Consider the following 21590-nt stretch of genomic DNA (forward strand, 5'->3'; position numbering starts at 1 on the left):
ACCAGCTACGGCACTAGGGGGTGCTCTTCTCTTCCCTCTCAGCATTTCATAAAGCGTGCCTGTCGTAGACTTCCACTCACATTGTAACTCTCAAATGTGCAGTTTTGAAAGAAACACACGTAATAGCAAACATGTGTTGTATTTACATTTTAAAACATCTGGTACTACAGTAGGTAAAATAAAGCTCCCAGTTTAGCCTTGCCTTGCCTTGCCTACTGTCAGGAAAGAAGGCCTGAAGGGGTGGGGACAATTTCACTTCCCAGGTAAAATTACTGTGATAGCGCAGACTAAAGAAAAAAGATTCATTCAAGCAAGTGCATTACCAGATATTGTTTTAAAATGAAAAAAAACTGTTTTCTACAACACGTTTCTTTGAAAACGGGACATTTGAGACCTCCTCTATAGTGAATGGATGTCTCTGATGGGGAGAGTGTATGCAGTAATTTTGTTAGCCACAGTCACTTTGCGGGTTTGAAAGAGGAAGGCTGCTGAGTGCCGGCACTTAGGATTCTCCAGACAAGCTCAAAGCAGCTCAAAGCCGGCAAAGACAGATTTAAAGAGAATTGTAATAACTCAATATTGTAGAAACAGGACTCAACCCCTTAGAATGATTGTGAAAAAAATAAATTAAAATGACTTTTAAAGCTACTGAGCATATGAATAAATAGATTGTTTTGAACAAACTGACTTTAAAGAGATGTAAAGATAAAGTGTGTGTGTAGAGCTATGCGTAACGCTGGAGATCGTTACACTGTTCATCCGGTGCATGCCTATAGTCATGCTTTTGCAAATACAAAGGAAAGAAGCTGCTGCAACATTTCAAACTGCACGCATGCATATCAGTCTTACATGCTACCAAAGCACTCCGAGAAAGAAGAACTAGAGCAATCATAGCACACCAAACCGATACCCCATTCGCACTGAACAGTATAACACCACTGCACCAGCAAATATCCTCCTAAAATACCCTCCTAATTCTCACATATCTATTTTATGATTTTTACTTTTAGTTCTTACTATTAACTTTTTTTCTTCTCTTTTTCATTCTTGCCTGCGTAACTAACTAGCCACTCTGAAACCTGCAAGCTTAGTGTCCCGTTTGTGGATAATTATCACTCACATAAGCGACTTAAGAAAGCGACTTAAGAAACCATTCATTCACACAATCTGGGAGTATGTGAAATCAAAACCATACCACCATCTGAAGACATTTAAAAAGACTTATATTAAAAATATTTGTCATTTAACTTATTCAGTTTATTTTACTATTTCTAACTTAAACAGGCTCTGCCTAGTTACTACCATTAAAGAGCAACTTGAGCTGTATAGATCTCTGTGGTGGACTCATTCTTATATACACAGCACACTTTCTATTCCAAATACTATCATCCGAGCCACACTATAACATTCAGTCGGATAGCAGGTGTCAAATATCAGAATTCTACTGAAGTGTGTAAAACAGGGGCCCTCAATCCTAGAATTCTATTGAAGTGTGTAAAACAGGGGCCCTCAATTCTAGAATTCTATTGAAGTGTGTAAAACAGGGGTCCTCAATTCTAGAATTCTACTGAAGTGTGTAAAACAGGGGTCCTCAATTCTAGAATTCTACTGAAGTGTGTAAAACAGGGGCCCTCAATTCTAGAATTCTATTGAAGAGTGTAAAACAGGGGCCCTCAATTCTAGAATTCTATTGAAGAGTGTAAAACAGGGGCCCGCAATTCTAGAATTCTATTGAAGTGTGTAAAACAGGGGCCCTCAATTCTAGAGTTCACTGCAATGTACATCCATTCATTGTGTCTCAGATCTGCAGTTTTGAAAGATACAAATATTTTAGCAAACATACATTTTCTACTACACTCGGTAAAGAAAGCTCTGTTTACTAGCCATGCTTATAGTATATCTTGCACTTCCTGGGTCATTTCACCTGATGATAAAATTGTCCCCACTGGCTTCCTTCCTGTCAGTAACCAATCAGCTACTTTCCCTGTTGAAGGACATCTTTCATCCGGTAACATACTAGTTTTACCCAGAAAACACTGCTGAGGTGAAATGATCCAGGAAGTTTCTCATATTTCCTGTGAAAAAGACAGAACAACTGAAAGTCCTTTAAACTGAAGTAGTGTCAGACATTGGTCCTCATTCTCTAATCTGCAGTAAATGAGCAGAATTACTGCGTGGCAGGGGGAAGCCACACTGCACGCAAAAATCAAGCAGCGGTCGCTCTATTCACGAAGCTAATAATATGCACAAATAAAGCGAGCCAAATTATTTATTTGCAAGCTGTCAGGTCGCGCGGAATTCAGCACCAGGTTTACACACGCTGTATTACAGTGCTTATCAATAGTATCTTTTCTTAGATGATCCAAAGACACATTACATTAATCATACACTGCAAACTAATACATCAACAATAGCTAAACAACCATGTAACAGGGCGAGCAGCCCTGTACATTGTTTTGTTTATTTTTAGAACGGAGTCCCCTCCGCCCCTGTGCAGATTATTGTTTTTTGTTTATTATGATTTATTGTATTTATGTCAGCAGGCACCATATGTTTTATTGTTTGTATTTTGACGGCGTAGCCGATTTGTTTTGTTTAGCGTGGATGGGTAGCCCCATCCACAACATAATTAAAACTAGTGCAGAAGGTGGCCATCTCCCGAATTAATTAGGTGATTTAATTTGTTGCTAATCGGGAGATGGTCACCTGTTATAAAAAGCCTGCAGCTCTCCAGCTCGAGGTGGGTGTTGTAGGAGCGGAGAGAGCGAGAGCGATCGTGTGAAAACGAAACTAAATTATAGCATACAGGAACAGTGACAGCGACTGCCCAGCCTGACCTGTATGGTTTATTTATTATTTATTGTTGATTTTGTGTTCGAGATTTGTGTTTGTTTACTCTTTTATTTTGCTCGGTGAGCACAGTGTTTTGTGTTTAAATATTTATTTTATTTGTGTTTGCTTAATAAAAACGGCGCAAGCCTTTTTGAACTGCAGTACTGCCCCGGTGTCAGTATTTTTGTTCCTGCTTCTGCCTGACGTCAGACCACTCAGCCATCCCTGTCACAAACCATTTTAAACTTCCCGCCTCTGACTCGGATGTTATGTCATTGTACAGTATGAGGAATTCACCAATCGTGAAGCCGGTATTTGTGTGACCCCGTTGCCGTAGTAACCAAATGCATGGCATTGACGCCTGACCGTGTACAGCTGCTGTAAAAGTATGACATCACCTGGGGAGGTGAAGAGTAATGTAAAATACTGTAAGGAAATAAAATGCATATTTTTCATGGTAGGCAGTCAAATACACGATTTCTGTGAAATTCTTGATATTGTGAATGATCTCTGTGCTCAATCTGTATCTATTTATTACCTCCTCCCAGGGCCATAACCAGAGCTGCCATTCTACTGAGGTCAAACTTCGGTTTCAAGCTCTAGCTGCAGTATTTATATGACTGCTTGGTATTTACTGTTCAACCTTCAAATCTCTGTTACACGCAAACCAACAGTCTTGTACTTTACGAACCAACAGAGTCTTCTGTAGAATTTTTACATGAGCATCACCATTTATGATGCAAAAAAACAACCAAGGACACGACCTCGAGGTGCTCATATTAAAAGGGAGGCTGTGTGGTCCAGTGGTTAAAGAAAAGGGCTTGTAACCAGGAGGTCCCCGGTTCAAATCCCACCTCAGCCACTGACTCATTGTGTGACCCTGAGCAAGTCACTTAACCTCCTTGTGCTCTGTCTTTCGGGTGAGAGACGTAATTGTAAGTAACTCTGCAGATGATGCATAGTTCACATACCCTAGTCTCTGTAAGTCACCTTGGATAAAGGTGTCTGCTAAATAAACAAAAGATAAGACCAAAACTGTGGTATTTTCTGGGATACTGCCGGCACCTTGCAAAGGACCATATGGACAGCTGGAAATACAAAATCAAAATGCATGGCTGAAATCGTGGTGCACACAGGAAGGCTTCACCTTTCGTGAACATTGGAGCACATTCCACAACAAGGACTATCTATATAGGTGGTGTAAGACAACTATTAAATGTATTTATCTTAATGCTAGAAGTCTCAGAAACAAAATGTTAGAACTTGAAGCTACTGCACTAACAAGTAACTACGATGTGATAGGTGTTACAGAAACCTGGTTGTCTGAGAGTGATGGAGACAAATATAAAATTAGTGGGTACACACTGTATAGGAAAGACAGGCAGGACAGAAGAGGCAGAGGGGTAGCGCTATACATAAGAAATAGTCTTGAAGTCCAGGTGTTAAATCAGGACAAAGAAAACAATGCAGAATCAATATGGGTCAGAAAAATGGACAAAAATGCAAAGGGCATAATAATAGGAGCATGTTATAGACCGGCAAATTCAGATACTGAGCAAAATAATCTGTTATACAATGACATTCGAAATGCGTGTAGAAAAGGAGAAGCCATACTAATGGGGGATTTCAACTTAACCCGTATAAAATGGGAGAACCCGGTGGGGAGCACAACGGACGAAATTGAAATGGTGGAAATGACAAATGACTGCTTCCTAACGCAATTGGTCAAGGCACCGACTAGAGGGGAGGCATGCCTTGATTTAGTCTTTTCAAATAACAAAGACAGAATAACTAAAACAGAGGTCAGAGAGCCATTGGCAAACTCAGACCACAACATGGTCTCATTTGAAGTATTTTTTAAAACCCCAAAAGTAATGACTAAAGCTAAGGTTTACAATTTTAGAAAAGCAAACTAAGAAGGTATGAAACAGAGACTAACAGAAGTAGATTGGAGTAAAATAGAGAAAACATCCACAGAAAAAGGATGGCTGTTTTTTAAAAATGTAGTACTAGAGGCGCAAAACTATTACATCCCAAAAGTAGACAAATCTAAATCTAAAACAAAATGGCCAAAATGGTTTAATAGATCAATTAAAAAAAATATTCAGCGAAAAAAGGCACTTACAGAGCGTTTAAAAGGGACCAAAAACAAAGTACACAGAAAGAGTACTTGGAACTGCAAACACAAGTCAAAAAGGAAGTTAGAAAGGCCAAGAGAGAGATAGAGATAAAGAGGAGGTTAAATGTCTAAGAGACACAAATGGCAAAATCATAGATGAAGAAAAAAATAGCAAATATATTAAATGATTACTTTTTACAGGTTTTTACAAAGGATGACACAGACAACATGCCCCACATGTCAACCTGTTCCTATCTAATTTTAAATAACTTTAGCATAACAGAGGCAGAAGTGTTAAGGGACTAGGAGCTCTTAAAATAAACAAATCCCCTGGGCCGGATGAGATCCTCCCAATAGTACTCAAATAAATGAAAGAAGTTATTTACAAACCGCTAACCAAGATCATGCAACAGTCTCTTGACACAGGGGTTGTACCGACAGACTGGAAAATTGCAAACATAATACCGATCCACAAAAAGGGAGACAAAACCGAACCAGGTAACTACAGACCAATAAGCCTGACTTCTATTACATGTAAACTTATGGAAACTATAATAAGATCCAAAATGGAAAATTACCTTTATGGTAACAATATCCTGGTTGACAGTCAGCATAGTTTTAGGAAAGGGAGATTGTGTCTAACTAACCTACTTGACTTTTTTGAGGATGCAACATTGAAAATGGATAACTGCAAAGCATATGACATGGTTTATTTAGATTTCCAGAAAGCTTTTGACAAAGTCCCGCATAAAAGATTAATTCTCAAACTGAATGCAGTAGGGATTCAAGGAAATGCATGCACATGGATTAGGGAGTGGTTAACATGTAGAAAACAGAAAGTACTGATTAGAGGAGAAACCTCAAAATGGAGCGAGGTAACCAGTGGTGTACCACAGGGATCAGTATTAGGTCCTCTGCTATTCCTAATCTACATTAATGATTTAGATTCTGGTATAGTAAGCAAACTTGTTAAATTTGCAGACGACACAAAAATAGTAGGAGTGGCAAACACTGTTGCAGCAGCAAAGGTCATTCAAAATGATCTAGACAGCATTCAGAACTGGGCAGACACATGGCAAATGAAATTTAATAGAGAAAAGTGTAAAGTATTGCATGCAGGCAATAAAAATGTGCATTATAAATATCATATGGGAGATACTGAAATTGAAGAAGGGAACTATGAAAAAGACCTAGGAGTTTATGTTGACTCAGAAATGTCTTCATCTAGGCAATGTGGGGAAGCTATAAAAAAGGTCAACAAGATGCTCGGATATATTGTGAGAAGTGTTGAATTTAAATCAATGGATGTAATGTTAAAACTTTACAATGCATTAGTAAGACCTCACCTAGAATATTGTGTTCAGTTCTGGTCACCTCGTTACAAAAAGGATATTGCTGCTCTAGAAAGAGTGCAAAGAAGAGCAACCAGAATTATCCTGGGTTTAAAAGGCATGTCGTATGCAGACAGGCTAAAAGAATTGAATCTATTCAGTCTTGAACAAAGAAGACTACGCGGCGATCTGATTCAAACATTCAAAATCCTAAAAGGTAAAGACAATGTCGACCCAGGGGACTTTTTTGACTTGAAAAAAGAAACAAGGACCAGGGGTCACAAATGGAGATTAGATAAAGGGGCATTCAAAACAGAAAATAGGAGACACTTTTTTACACAGAGAATTGTAAGGGTCTGGAACCAACTCCCCAGTAATGTTGTTGAAGCTGACACCCTGGGATCCTTCAAGAAGCTGCTTGATGAGATTCTGGGATCAATAAGTTACTAACAACCAAATGAGCAAGATTGGCTGAATGGCCTCCTCTCGTTTGTAAACTTTCTTATGTTCTTATGTTCTTTTTGCTAGCGATGGCCATGCCTCCTCCTCACACAGCCCTAGTTACGTCTGCCTGATCTGAAATACTCTCTCCCTGACTCTTTTTCTCGCTCTCCTGTGCAGCTCTTCTGCTGGTTCTGTGACACTGTCTGGTTTCAATAAGCGGTGCTTTTAACACACACTGAGGCCCTTAAGTGAATATGGTTTGCATATCAAATGCTTCCCTCATGGTATTTTGTGAGGTGATTTGCATACATTTCCACTCATTAACATTATTCATTATATTTAAATGACATGAATGCGGTACTTTTTTCCCCACGCACTAGGTTGCCTGCCACTGGGTAGTGAATGATGCCCATTATGTTTTAAAGGAACATTTCAAAACTGCACATTTGAGACCTGTGTTAGTAATGGAAGTACAAAATAGGTCAGGTTTATGGGGTTATTTTGTTAGCTACAATGACATGAATTATTTAGTGAGATTGTATTGTATTATGTATGTCTGGTGTATTTTATTACTGAGCAGGGTTTGTCTCAGCTGATCAGCTCACACTCGCATGATAGGACCCTTTTAAAAGTACACAGAACTAACATTCCAGCAAGTCTTACCTAATGTTACTGTGTGTCGTAACACAGTACAATTAAATAAAACACAAAAGAAATGAAGCTCCCAGGCCCACACCCATGCCCACGCCCACGTGTAGGGACTGTGTGCACAACCTACTACTCTCTCTCTCCCTAAAGTACCTCACCCAGAACGAAGGGGCTGGCTCCTCTTGTGTACCATGTGGCCAGGTCCAACTGACAGTCGGTTCATCAGTTAGCACCTGGCCACATTCTGCATGTGGATTTCACAGGAATGCGATTTTAACATCATCCCTGCCAAACTTAAATTCAAATATCCAAAACTTTATTTATACACAAACACGCACACGCACACACACATCTAAACACACACGTTTAGATGCTCAGGGCCTCAGCCCTGCCATAATATCCCTAAGGTTAAAATGATAATTTGTTTAGAAACTGAATTTTCCACACAGATGAACAGAACAGCAAAATCCTTTTTCAGATAATGTATTGTAATAAGAATACAATTACTGTGATCTAAACACAGCATCCTGTAAATCAACACAATGCACAAAAAACTCAGACCCCGTTGCAAAATGTTCCTCAATCAGACCTCAAACAGTGCGACTCGCAACACAACGGCTATGGAGACGTATCTGTTACCCATACACCCACTCACCCACTCACACACTCAACAACTGATCAACATATGTGCTTAAAATCCAAGCCTGCCAAACCATGGTAGAGAAGCAGCATACTTGGTTATATAGTACAAAGTGCAGAGCGCTCTAGGGAGGTAATGATGAGGTTATATAATGCACTGGTGAGACACAAGAAGATTAATAAATGGTCGATTCCTAGTTGCTGGTTGATCACAGAATGTTGTTAAGTCTTAAAGGATCCCAGTGATTCAGCATCAACAACATGGCTAGGTAACACATTTCATACCCTCACCACTCTGTGTGACAAAGTGTCTCCTTTTCTCTGTCTGACTTTATTTCTAGCTGTGTCCTCCAGTCCGTGTCTCTGTGTTGTTCTTCAGTGAGGTCACCCCTAAATCCATGTTCTGGGCTAAATAAATTCAGTCCCCTCAGTCTTCACAGCTCATTCCTTATTGATGTGCAACATGTGAGTATTAAAAAACCATAGAATATACTGGACTCAATGTAGTGCAGAAGCAGTGAAATACATTTAATAAAGAGGTGTGAATCCTGATTGTTACAGTCAGCTCAACCTTGCACCTCCACCCACAGAAAATACACCTTTGCAGAAACCACAATCTTTCATTTTGGAAGAGATGTTAATTTTTCTGTTTTTTTAGGTGCAGTCCCTAAAGTTTTCAAATTCATTTCCCAAGCCCACAGTCTCTGAGATGCTGTACCATTTTAACAGTTCTGCTCAGATTTGTGCAGACACACTTCATTTTGAAAAGTCTTTGAAGCTACAATCAGTTGCAAAAGGCAAACAAAATGCTTGCAAGTGTAGAAAACAAATGCAGCAAGGATGTGATAGGTTGTATAATGCACACAGCAGTACATTGTGCTCACTTCTGGTCACCACAGTACCAGAAGGATATTGTGGCCCTGGAGAGGATTCAGCGAAGAGCAACCAGACTAATCCCAGGGTCTGAAAGGATGCGCTATGGGGATCTGAATTTAATTAGCCTAGACCAAAAAAGAATTAGGGGGGACTTGATTGAAGTAAAATCTTAAAAGGAGTTGACACAGTCAATGCTAGCTCATACTTTAAGCAAGAAACCAGTGGAAATTCAGTGGAGACTCAGGACAGAGGGTAGAAGACACTTCTTCACACAGAGTGGTGAGGGGGTGGAATGTGAGCGCCCTAGCCATAGTGTTGCTGCTGAATCATTGGGTCCTTTATGATCCGACTTAACAAACTTCTGGAATGAATCAGCTACTAGGAAGTGTTACAGACACATGTGTCTGGAAATGTGTCTATAACACCTGTGATAGAGTGTATTCCCGATGTTATAGGGACTTGGACCATGGGCTTTCTGAGAGAGGTTGTTGCCCACAGTTGTGGTTGACACTGAACGAGAGAGAAGGAATCTGAGCTGCAAGTCTACCTCCCGAACAGGAAGGACGCTAAGTAAGGTTGGTGGTACCCCTACACAGGGATGGGCCGACTATATGGTAGGACACAACTGGAAGTCTGTGTGCCTTATGGAAGCAGCTGGGACGTGTTGAGCAGGTTGGCTTGCCCGGCGCTGAGCCGATTGGGAGGTTCGGATTGGCTGGGGGGCGTGCCCGGGGAGGCTGCACGGAGCTCCAAAGCATTTGCGTCACAGCTCAAGGCTACTGCACGGCCATAGCAATACAGACGAGCACTGAGCAAAAAATTGCTATGTTTTGTTTCATGTTGTGCTGCAGGCTCGTACAACCCAGGAGCTGAAGCTATGGAGCCAGCACTAACCCCGGGAGCTTCTACCCCTGCACACGAGCACAACTCAGGAGAGCGTCTGCTCCGCAGGATTAACTACTACGGAACCCTTCAACTGCAAGACGGTGCTTGTGAAGGCATTGCCCAGCCGTGGACCTGTGAAGAGGCAGGAGTCGCCGTGAGGCCGTGACTCCGGGAGCCCAAAAGTAGTTTAGTTTAGGGGAGGCTGATCCCAAACAGTGTATAGAGAGGGTTAGCGTAGAGTAGTAGGTTCCTGGAGTGGGACGTCTCTTTTAGTGTGGCAAACTTATTTTTAGATTTGTTTTCTTTTGTTTTCTTTATTAAATGTGGTACTAGGGCTATCATTGCTGGTACCCTAGTGTCAGCACTTGTGTTGATTAAATCTGCACACCTGTGTGGCGTGTCAACACCCAATACTCTGTGTCTGCCTCAGTACTGTTCAGTGACGACCCACACACGTAACACTTCCCCCTGTTACACTGACATTTTAGCTTCACTGTGAGCAGAGTTGAGGGCAGGTGACTAGATTGACAGGGTTAAAAAAATTAATAGATTAATTAAGCCCTCATCAAGCCAATCTCCCAGCCTATATAAACCTGCCTCTCTTGTGGGAGTTAGTCCACCAGAAACTCGAGCGCAGAAGTAAGTGAGCTACCGCCCCCTGGAGCATAAAAGCAAGCCCTGCTGGTGTACACTTCAGTTCAACAGGCGCCTGGCCAGTAGCTGTAACACGATGAGGAGTCCCTGCTTGCCTCACTAACCTAGGGCCAGACCCAGTACTCCCTGTGGAATCCCCAGTGAAGACCAGAGACTTCGGCACAGCCAGGAACCTGCACTCCTCTGACTTCATGACTCCCTCTGCACACCACGCGGCCATGCTTTTATCTGGTAAACCACTCTGCGACCCCTCATACAGTAACATTATCAACAGGATCAGTGTGTGCATTCACCTGCCCAAGCCAGCACCTACTAATATTTGATATATAACAGACTACCCCAGGAGTCCATTTGCATCATAAACCAGCCCCTTTATTCAGTGTAGTACTATCAAAACTGTTTCCTTTTTTGATGGCATCTGCAAAGTATCTGTATTGACAGTCCTACAGTATGGCAAGGGCAGGGAATCAGAAGCATGGTACTCACAGTGGGGGGCGCTGTGGCATGGAGGGGCTGGGCCTCAGTCCAGGACGTAGCGGGGCTGGGGGAGTGTTGAATCCTGGCTGTGGAGGTTTGCTGGCCACTGTGAGAAAAAGAGAGTGAGAGAGAGATAAAGTAATTGGGGATTTCATTGGTTAAAGATTTGATATATGTCATCTCAATTAATATAATCCCCAATCTGTCTCAGACTATTTATAAAGACCAATTTGAAATACAATAACAGTCGAAAAAAATGTCAGAAGTACAAAAACAACTAAGGGACCAACCACGACAACAATGTTAATACAATGGGATAAGCAGTTTGCCATACAAAAGGACAGATGTATACTATACAGATACCCCCAGAATCTGATACTCAATAAATGACACTAAATATTGTTAATACCAAGGTTCATGTCAATCAGATAAGCAGTTTTCTATATATTTTTTTTGTAAAATATGTGTGACACACGTATGTCTGCCTTCACCAGATCCACTTCGCAGGCGATATAAAGGCTGAAGTTTGAATTAAAAAGTTAATCTCCATAGCCAACACATATTCACAGCATGTAGATGTGAAATGTAAGTGTGCAGTATGATGTCTGTATGTATTGAAATGTAAGTGTGCAGTATGTATGTCTGTATGTATTTGAAATGTAAGTGTGCAGTATGATGTCTGTATGTATTGAAATGTAAGTGTGCAGTATGATGTCTGTATGTATTGAAATGTAAGTGTGCAGTATGATGTCTGTATGTATTGAAATGTAAGTGTGCAGTATGATGTCTGTATGTATTTGAAATGTAAGTGTGCAGTATGATGTCTGTATGTATTTGAAATGTAAGTGTGCAGTATGATGTCTGTATGTATTTGAAATGTAAGTGTGCAGTATGTATGTCTGTATGTACTGAAATGTAAGTGTGCAGTATGTATGTTTGTCTGTTTATTCATCTGGCCCTTGTGTCTTTTTGTTTTGTGTTTTGTTTAAATCTTTTGTTTGTTAATAAATACGCTGAATGCAATTGCATTCAGCTTCAACCGCCCATCCACTGTTGTTTGGTTTCTGTACTTCCTGGTCCGTGACGTCACTACTGCAAGCCAGCCTGCCACATATGGTGTCCTGCGTGGGACAAAACAAACGCCTCCAACAGTCGGACCAGGAAGGATAAGGACGTTTTTTTCAAAGTGTTTTTTGTGTGATTTTTTTTGAAAAAAAAAAATGGGAAAAAGTAGCCAGAGGAGAAAGCAGCAGCAGCAGCAACAACAACAGCAGCAGGAGGCGCAGCGGACGTCTGCCTCACCCGCTTGAAGGGTGAGGAGTGGTACTTCGCGGTTGGTGAGGTCGGGCACGTAGCACCGGACCAACCCTCTCCATGGCAGGAGAGGAAGGAGCCTGAGCATCCAGCAAGGGTGAGAGAGGACCCGCATCCTCCGAGGTGGAAGAATCCTGTCTCCTCTGAGGGGATCTGGGACTGGCTGGCGGAGCCTGAGAGGGATATAATGGTCGCCCTCCCTGCTGTGATCAACCTCCTGTGGGCGAGAGATGGGGAGCGCTGGGAGGCCTGGTAACAGAAACACCACCCAGCATCCCTCCCAGACATCGCAGCCATGGTGCTCAACTACCTGGCTGCAGATATGGGAGGGGCCCCGCTGCTGTTTCCAGCGCCAGAGGGAGAGGAGCCAGTGCTGCTGTCTCCAGCGCCAGAGGGAGAGGAGTCATCGCTGCCTTCTCCAGCGCCAGAGGGAGAGGAGTCATCGCTGCTGTCTCCAGTGCCAGAGGGAGAGGAGTCATCGCTGCCTTCTCCAGCGCCAGAGGGAGAGGAGCCATTGCTGCCGTCGAGAGCGCCAGAGGGAGAAGAGTCATCGCTGCCTTCTCCAGCGCCAGAGGGAGAAGAGTCATTGCTGCCTTCTCCAGTGCCAGAGGGAGAAGAGTCATCGCTGCCTTCTCCAGCGCCAGAGGGAGAGGAGTCATCGCTGCCTTCTCCAGCGCCAGAGGGAGAAGAGTCATCGCTGCCTTCTCCAGCGCCAGAAGGAGAGGAGCCATCGCTGCTTTCTCCAGCGCCAGAGGGAGAGGAGCCATCGCTGCCGTCTCCAGCACTAGGAGCAGAGCAGCAGGAGCTGCCTCTGTCTCCACCACCACCAGGAGCAGAGCAGCAGGAGCTGCCTCTGTCTCCACCACCACCAGGAGCAGAGCAGCAGGAGCTGCCTCTGTCTCCACCACCACCAGGAGCAGAGCAGCAGGAGCTGCTTCTGTCTCCACCATCGCCAGGAGCAGAGCAGCAAGAGCTGCCTCTGCCTCCGCCACCTCCACCAGCAGAGGGTGAATGCCTGCTGGTTCCGCCTCAGCCGCCGTGGGAGGACTGCTTTCCCCTCCCACCTCCACCAGCAGAGGGTGAATGCCTGCTGGTTCCACATCCACCGTCATGGGAAGGACTGCTCCTGCCCTGCCTTGCACCGCCCAAGGATGCCTGCCTCGCACCGCCCAATTCACTGAATTTACAAGGTTTCTTTAGTATTTCTAATATAGACAGGCAGTTAGCTATATGTCTGACTATAACCATTGGTCCTCAGTTTTCAGTTCTTTATATTTTATTCCCTTTGCAATGGTTTCATATGACAACAAAATCAATGCTTTATATGAACTAGAAACTACAGTACAGAGTACATGTGATAACTGGGCATATAGATTTAATATTGATAAGGTTAAGATTCAGGGTTAGGGTAATACCATTCAAAAATATAAAATCACTTTTTTAATATAACAATCCTGTTTATTTTACCAAAGATCAAACATTGATCTGAAACATATTTTGAAAGCGTTTTTGAATAGGGACCCACTAACTAAACACTGAGGAACACAAAACAAAGAGACTGTCCTGCAGGGAAACAGATATATCAGTACTTATTGAATTCAAATACACAGACTGTAAGATCATTATCAACATTTCAACAATACAAAGAACAATCTGTGAACCAGAAAACAGAAGTAAAGAAGTTTAGTAAATAATGTAGACAAACATTTCGATAGGAAGTTGTGTTGTCTAAACTTTTTTTTCATTTTATTATCCTCTAAACACACATTTTATGTTTAAACATTTTGTATAACCTCACAGACGGGAGAGTGCTTACATGCAAGATAATTTTTGAAAACACTAAAAATCATTAAATCTGTCAAATCTATTTACAGGGCTTTAATGTAGTCTTTATCAATGTTTGTGGGAGGGTGTAAGGAATTCACTAAACACACATGAGACGGACAGGTGTAATTGAAGGCGCCACTCATGTGCACCAGGGTTATTTTATTCTGTACCCCGGTGGGGTGGCACCAGAGATGCCCGGGAGGTCTACCAGCAATGGTATTCCAGCCTGGGTGTAGAGACTCCTGTACTTCAAATAATATTTATAATCCAAAGGGAAAAATAATAAGAGAAAACAAAAGAAAATTCAGAAACTACAAATAAAAGTTCGGCTCAAAGCCTCCGCTATGCCGCAAGGTGCAAGATTTAATTACAGTCCAGTCTCCCCTCACTAGACTGAGACCACGGTTGGAACAGGTTGGAACACAGGACCCACTGAAGGGGCTCGATGGGAGGATGGCCGCGCAAGACCTCGGTCCGACACCGCAGCAGCCCGTGGGTAACACCACCCTGCCCCGGTCCAACACCGCAGCAGCCCGTGGGTAACACCACCCTGCCCTGGTCCGACACAGCAGCAGCCCGTGGGTAACAGCACCCCGTCCCGGTCCGACACCGCAGCAGCCTGTGGGTAACACCACCCTGCCCCCGTCCGGACCGACATCGCAGCAGCCCGTGGATAACACCACCCCGCCCCTGTCCGGTCCGACACCGCAGCAGCCCATGGGTAACACCACCCTGTCCCGGTCCGACACCGCAGCAGCCCGTGGGTAACACCACCCCGCCCCGGTCCGACATCGCAGCAGCCCATGGGTAACACCACCCCGCCCCGGTCCGACATCGCAGCAGCCCTTGGGTAACACCACCCCACCCCGGTCCGGTCCGACACCGCAGCAGCCAGTGGGTAACACCACCCCGCCCCGGTCTGACACCGCAGCAGCCCGTGGATAACACCACCCCACCCCGGTCCGGTCCGACACCACAGCAGCCAGTGGGTAACACCACCCCGCCCCGGTCTGACACCGCAGCAGCCTGTGGATAACACCACCCCACCCCGGTCCGGTCCGACACCGCAGCAGCCAGTGGGTAACACCACCCCGCCCCGGTCTGACACCGCAGCAGCCCGTGGGTAACACCACCCCACCCCGGTCCGGTCCGACACCGCAGCAGCCAGTGGGTAACACCACCCCGCCCCGGTCCGACACCGCAGCAGCCAGTGGGTAACACCACCCCGCCCCGGTTCTCAGGCTGGGAGCTCCCGCCGCCACACCCCATCCAAACACTTGGCTACCCCTCCCCCCCAGCCCCTTTGCCCTCTCTTTGGCCAATCATGGGGGTGATGCTGGAGTACCCAGTTTTCCAGACTGCTTAGCATGCGTCGGTTCCACTGCCTGGTACCATTCCGCCAATTGTACTGCCTGGTACAAGGTCTCGGGTGCCTGTCATTGCACCCAGAAGCAGGGCCCCAGCGCAGAGCATTCCACGAATCGCTCACCTACGATCACCTCCACCAGCCTGGCTTTGGTGGTTGCATCCTGGTTAAGCCAGCGCATGACCTCTTCAAAGAATTTTCTTCGGAAGCCCTCGGGAGTAGCCCCCACTCGAGTGAGCATAGACTCTTTCAGAGTGGGGTAGTCTATCATCCCGGCAGAGGACAGAGTTCTCGTCGCTGTCTGTGCCTCCCCCCGTCAGACGTGGCAGGAGGTAACTAGCCCATTGTGTCTGAAGCCACCAGGACAAGAGCGCCAGGGCCTCAGTGTCCAGATAAGCTTCTGTTAGTAGTAGTCGTAGTATTGTTGTTGTTATTGTTGTTGCAAACATTAAATAACCAGTAGACTATAAATATATAACCTGCTTCAATATTTGACGTAGTTGTTATATTGCATTAATTTATCCATGCTAGTATTGTTATTATTGTATTACAGAGGAAATAAAGGTTTGGCAACGAGGCAAAGGTATGGCTATTTTGTTCAATTGTAAAAGCAGCCATTAACTAAATTGTATGCAAGTACAAGCTCAGTCTTGCATTTTGTGATAATTCTGTATCACAATATGCATCAAGTAGTCTATTACATCTTACGTTGCTATTTCAACACCTGTTAAACCATCTTTCTGTTACATATCTTTTTTACTTTTTAAATAAAAAAATATACTTTTTTTTTGCAATAGGCATGCTTAAATTTAATTAGTTCTGCAAAGCTATAATTTCATTTAAATGTATGAAAATTAGCAGTGCTTAATTTGTACAGAGAGAGGTGCCGGGGCACAAACAGTGACAATACCGTTCTTAAGAACCTCACATTCAAAATCAAAGCAAGTTTATTTGAAAGAGTAGTGTGCTACTAGTGTTATAAGTTGATTGGCCATGGTATATTTTTGTCAGTGTTATAATTGGTATTGAAACGGTAAGTATCATGTTTACCATAAATGAGTTTGTGTAGTAATAGTAGTTAAAAACTACAATTTTAGTTAGACAACATTTAAGTTTTACTTGTTTTTTGTAGCTCAAAAAAGTTTGGCTCCCATGAGTGTGAATTTCTAGCTTACCCTAATATATATACTGTAACATGATGCTCGCCACACAGGCTCGCAGCGGGTTCTTTTTCAGCACTCAGTGACCGACTCGACTCACACACAGGAGATGGATTTCAAAACGCACGGTAGTGCACTTTTTATTTTAAACACAAATAAGAATAAACTAAACAAAAACCTACCTCCACTTTGGAGCGCTGACTACACACGTCAGGAACCTAACTAAATATACAGGACAGCGAAACTGTATACCTGTTAAAAACCAAAACACACAGTACACAAAAAACAAACACAAAAAGGTTCACACAGTACACAAAAGACAAACACAAAAAGGTTCACACAGTACACAAAACAAACACAAAAAGGTTTATACTGTACCTTTAGTTACGACACACAGGAGAGACCCAGAACAGCCTGGCTGCTCTCCTTAAACACTGGCAGTTGGCTCTAATTTACAATAACGAGCCAACTGCCAAAACAATTAACACATAATCTATCAGTTAAACATTTTTGTATGGAAGGGAGATTTTAACCCCTTCCCTGCCACACTACACCATTGGTATTCCTTAACATTTCAACAACGATGGCCACGCGAAAGATGAACTTTGTAGTACTGTACACCTAACAGCACATAGTATTGACATAAAAACAACTGAGAAGTGCACTTATATTTGAATAATCTAAAACCGCTATTACTACACAAACTCATTTATGGTAAACATGATACTTACCGTTACAATGCCAACTTATAACATTGATAGAAATATACCACAGCCAACCAACTTATAACACTGATAGAAATATACCACGGACAACCAACTTATAACACTGATAGAAATATACCACGGACAACCAACTTATAACACTGATAGAAACATACCACGGACAACAAACTTATAACACTGATAGAAATATACCATGGACAACCAACTTATAACACTGACAGAAATATACCATGGACAACCAACTTATAACACTGACAGAAACATACCATGGACAACCAACTTATAACACTGATAGAAATATACCACGGACAACCAACTTATAACACTGATAGAAATATACCACGGACAACCAACTTATAACACTGATAGAAATATACCACGGACAACCAACTTATAACACTGATAGAAATATACCACGGACAACCAACTTATAACACTGATAGAAATATACCACGGACAACCAACTTATAACACTGATAGAAATATACCACGGACAACCAACTTATAACACTGACAGAAACATACCACGGACAACCAACTTATAACATTGACAGAAATATACCACGGACAACCAACTTTTAACACTGATAGAAATATACCACGGCCAACCAACTTATAACACTGACAGAAACATACCACGGACAACCAACTTATAACACTGATAGAAACATACCACGGCCAACCAACTTATAACACTGATAGAAATATACCACGGACAACCAACTTATAACACTGATAGAAATATACCACGGACAACCAACTTATAACACTGATAGAAATATACCACGGACAACCAACTTATAACACTGATAGAAATATACCACGGACAACCAACTTATAACACTGATAGAAATATACCACGGACAACCAACTTATAACACTGATAGAAATATACCACGGACAACCAACTTATAACACTGATAGAAATATACCACGGACAACCAACTTATAACACTGATAGAAATATACCACGGACAACCAACTTATAACACTGACAGAAATATGCCACGGCCAACCAACTTATAACACTGATAGAAATATACCACGGACAACCAACTTATAACACTGACAGAAATATACCACGGACAACCAACTTATAACACTGATAGAAATATACCACGGACAACCAACTTATAACACTGATAGAAATATGCCACGGCCAACCAACTTATAACACTGATAGAAATATACCACGGACAACCAACTTATAACACTGACAGAAACATACCACGGACAACCAACTTATAACACTGATAGAAATATACCACGGACAACCAACTTATAACACTGACAGAAATATACCACGGCCAACTAAGCTACTAAAGACTCAACTTGTGCTTTCTTTTTAAACAGCTCCACCTTCTCCAGAAACAGGTGGAGACTGTACTGGGGTATCTGGGGGTGTAGCCTCCATCGTGATGTACGTCTGTTGTGAAATTACTCCTGTTGTGTTGTGGGTGTTTCCTGCCTTTGTTTTTGCGTTTCGTGCTTTTGTTTTGTTGTGTTTTCAGTTTTTTTATTTGTATTTGTTTTTCGATTTGTATTTGTATTTTTCGATTTGAATTTGTGCTTTTTGATTTGTATTTGTGTTTTTCAGTTTGTATTTGTGTAGCCTTGGGATGCACTGACATGAAGAGCGTTATATAAGAGTACATTTGTAATGTTGTTTTGTACTGCGTAATAAACAAATCTAATACATACCAATCATCTTCCCAACAGGTAGTCGTCCAGGCAACTGGGGGAGCTTGCCTTTCCTGAAGTTGTCCAGATTGACGAGAGGGGGTCTCTTGGGCTTGATGGGTTTGGAGCCCAGAGTCGTTTCAGGGGGGAGGGGCTTCCTCAAGGGGGCGGGGGTCTCGGTGACGCTCTTCTGGCTGCGTAGGGGTGGGACCAAAGCAGGGGAAGGTGCAGCAGGTCTGGGGGTCTCTCTAGGCCCATCTGGTGACCCACGATTTACTTGCTGCATCAGCATCAAGTTTTGGCGAAATTCCTCAGCTTTGGACTTGACAGGACTGTCTAGTAACTCTCCACCATCACTGGAAATCACGCGGCCTGGTCCGGGGGGTCGTGGGAACAAAGCAGCAGGGGAGGGTCTTTCATTCCCTGGGCTGCCTGACTTGACAGTCTCTGGTTTGGGAAATCGCGGGGATTCCCCGAAGGCTCGAATGGCTCCCTGGATTTTAGGAGCGGGAGGGGTGCTCACATTCGAACTCAGGGGGGAGCCTCTAGGGCTGGGTTTGAAGGGTCCGTTAGCCTGGGAGTTGGAGCTGAAGACGTTAGCTTGCCTGACCAGGACTGGAGGCGGAGGCTTGGCTTCGCTCATGTCTGTCTGGGTATGGAACTTGGCCCTCAAGGCTTGGAAACCTTCGTTCCTTTCCTCCTGAAAAAGAAATGACAGCATTTTAACAGTCCACATTGACTTACAAAGCCACATGTTTGTCTACAAAGAAGTGGAAATCTTATATGGGTGGAACCTGGAGTCAGTAATTGGAAGACATTAGAAGGTGAGTACTGATCCCTTAGAGAAGCTGTTGGTTTATGCAGCTAAATTAGAAACTAGAAAAAGAGCAGGTCCACATTTCTTGTTTATGCCTTTTTAATAGAATCAGTTGTTTCAAGTTAAGACTATAGGAGTCAAATGTTTTGGCATTAATGTACTAATTAAGAACTCTATACATTGGTATTTTTATATCAGTTAGGGATGATAGCACCTCTCTGTGAGAGCTGTGTGTGAACAGCACCCTCATTGTGATCTGTCTGGTAATGGTGGGTGACCAGGAGTGGAATGGGGGTGTGAAATGGTGAGAAACATGAGGTGGAAAGGATGAGTTCTACACAAGAAACATATGAAAGAGAGGAACAAATAAAAAAAAGATGGAACTAGAAGGAACAGCCTGCTGCTGTCACTAATGAGCAGGAGGACAGCACATACAAAAAAGGGCAACAGTATTGAATAGAGACAAAAACTCGAGGTGAAACCGAGAAGAAAACGTTGCACTTTCGTGTCCCAAGAAAGAGAAGATGACAGATGCAGGGCAAGCAGAACTATTTCATACAGGATGTGTTCCCTGTATGCAGTATTTTAATTTGTTCCCTGGTTGGTTCACATGTATGTCGTATTTCATCTTTTTGGTGAAAGTCTGCCTTGCAGTAGCCATCGTTGGTTATTATTATAATTTGTCTCTGACAATAATTTGTATGGCTTGTTTGCCCAAACGTTTGCAAACGAAGTGTGTGTCTTCAATGGAACTTCATTTTAAAAAGCATGTGTGTGTGTGTGTGTGTAATAGGGCTGCTACGATTACATCGAAAATCGATTTTTCTTCATTGTGCACATTGAAGAAAACTGACTGTATATAGTTTGCACTTCTTTGGAGTTTCAAAATGAACTGTTAAACCTGGGAATAATACTGTTTTTTAAGGTTTTTTTATGATGTATTTTTTGTGCTGTGTCTGGGTTTCATGATGATGACACTGTAAGTACAATCAGAGCCGCCCACAGCTGATGAAACATTTTGATGCCAGGACTGCTACTGTACCACGTGCAAAGCTGTATTACAGTTAATTACCCCTTGCATTCCATTGTTGAGCACAAGCTTTTACTGAACAGCAATGATATTAAATAATGATGTCAGAGGGAGGCAGTGAACATTTCTGTGGGTGGTACAGTCATCAATATGTTTTCTAACGATTAGATTTTGTGTGCCCAATTAATCGTTTTTTAATTTGGAGTCTTAACTGACAGCCCTAATGAGTAATCCACCAGTCTACAGTATTTTAATGCTTTGAATGTCTTTTTTTTTTTTTTTTTTTTTACCTGAAACTCCAACCTGGTGCAGTAAATCTGATTTGATTAGATTAGATCAGGGGTGTCCAATCAAGGAGGGCCATTCCACTCCAGGTTAAACAGGTTTGATGAAATAATTATTATTATTATTTGTTTATTTAGCAGACGAAATAATGAACTACTACCAGCTCTGGAAGAAGTTTAAATTGGTTCAATTAAACCGTTTAAAACAAGGTTGGAACAAAGACCAGCAGTGGAAGGGCCAGCTTTGGCTCCCTGGATTAGATAGATCTTTCATAAAAGCGGTGTGGTGTTGTTAATTCTGTAGGCACAGCCCATCATACAGGATATTGATTCTTGTTCATTTTGTTTATGATCCTTAGTTGTCAATGGTGATGTTCGCCAAGTCCAATTTGCAAGAAATATAAGTTCCTAAAACCTATTTTTCTCAGGACACGGTGATGATAAACCAGAAAATTGTTCAATTGTCAAAAGGGTCCCATTAT

At 42.8% G+C, this 21590-nt stretch overlaps 1 protein-coding gene across 1 annotated transcript in view; it reads right to left on the reverse strand.

Moving 5' to 3' along the window:
• LOC131721030 (FYN-binding protein 1-like) overlaps window positions 1-21590 on the reverse strand; it is a 53435-nt gene that overhangs the window by 19497 nt on the left and 12348 nt on the right. Inside the window, exons 2-3 of the mRNA XM_059013928.1 lie at window positions 18999-19677; window positions 10915-11011 (exon numbers count right to left, since the gene is read on the reverse strand). Of these exons, the coding sequence (XP_058869911.1) occupies window positions 10915-11011; window positions 18999-19620 (719 nt within the window). The 5' untranslated portion in view covers window positions 19621-19677. The remainder of the gene's footprint in view (window positions 1-10914; window positions 11012-18998; window positions 19678-21590) is intronic.

This window comes from Acipenser ruthenus, chromosome 47, assembly GCF_902713425.1.
Source record: "Acipenser ruthenus chromosome 47, fAciRut3.2 maternal haplotype, whole genome shotgun sequence".
NCBI classification, from domain to species: domain Eukaryota; kingdom Metazoa; phylum Chordata; class Actinopteri; order Acipenseriformes; family Acipenseridae; genus Acipenser; species Acipenser ruthenus.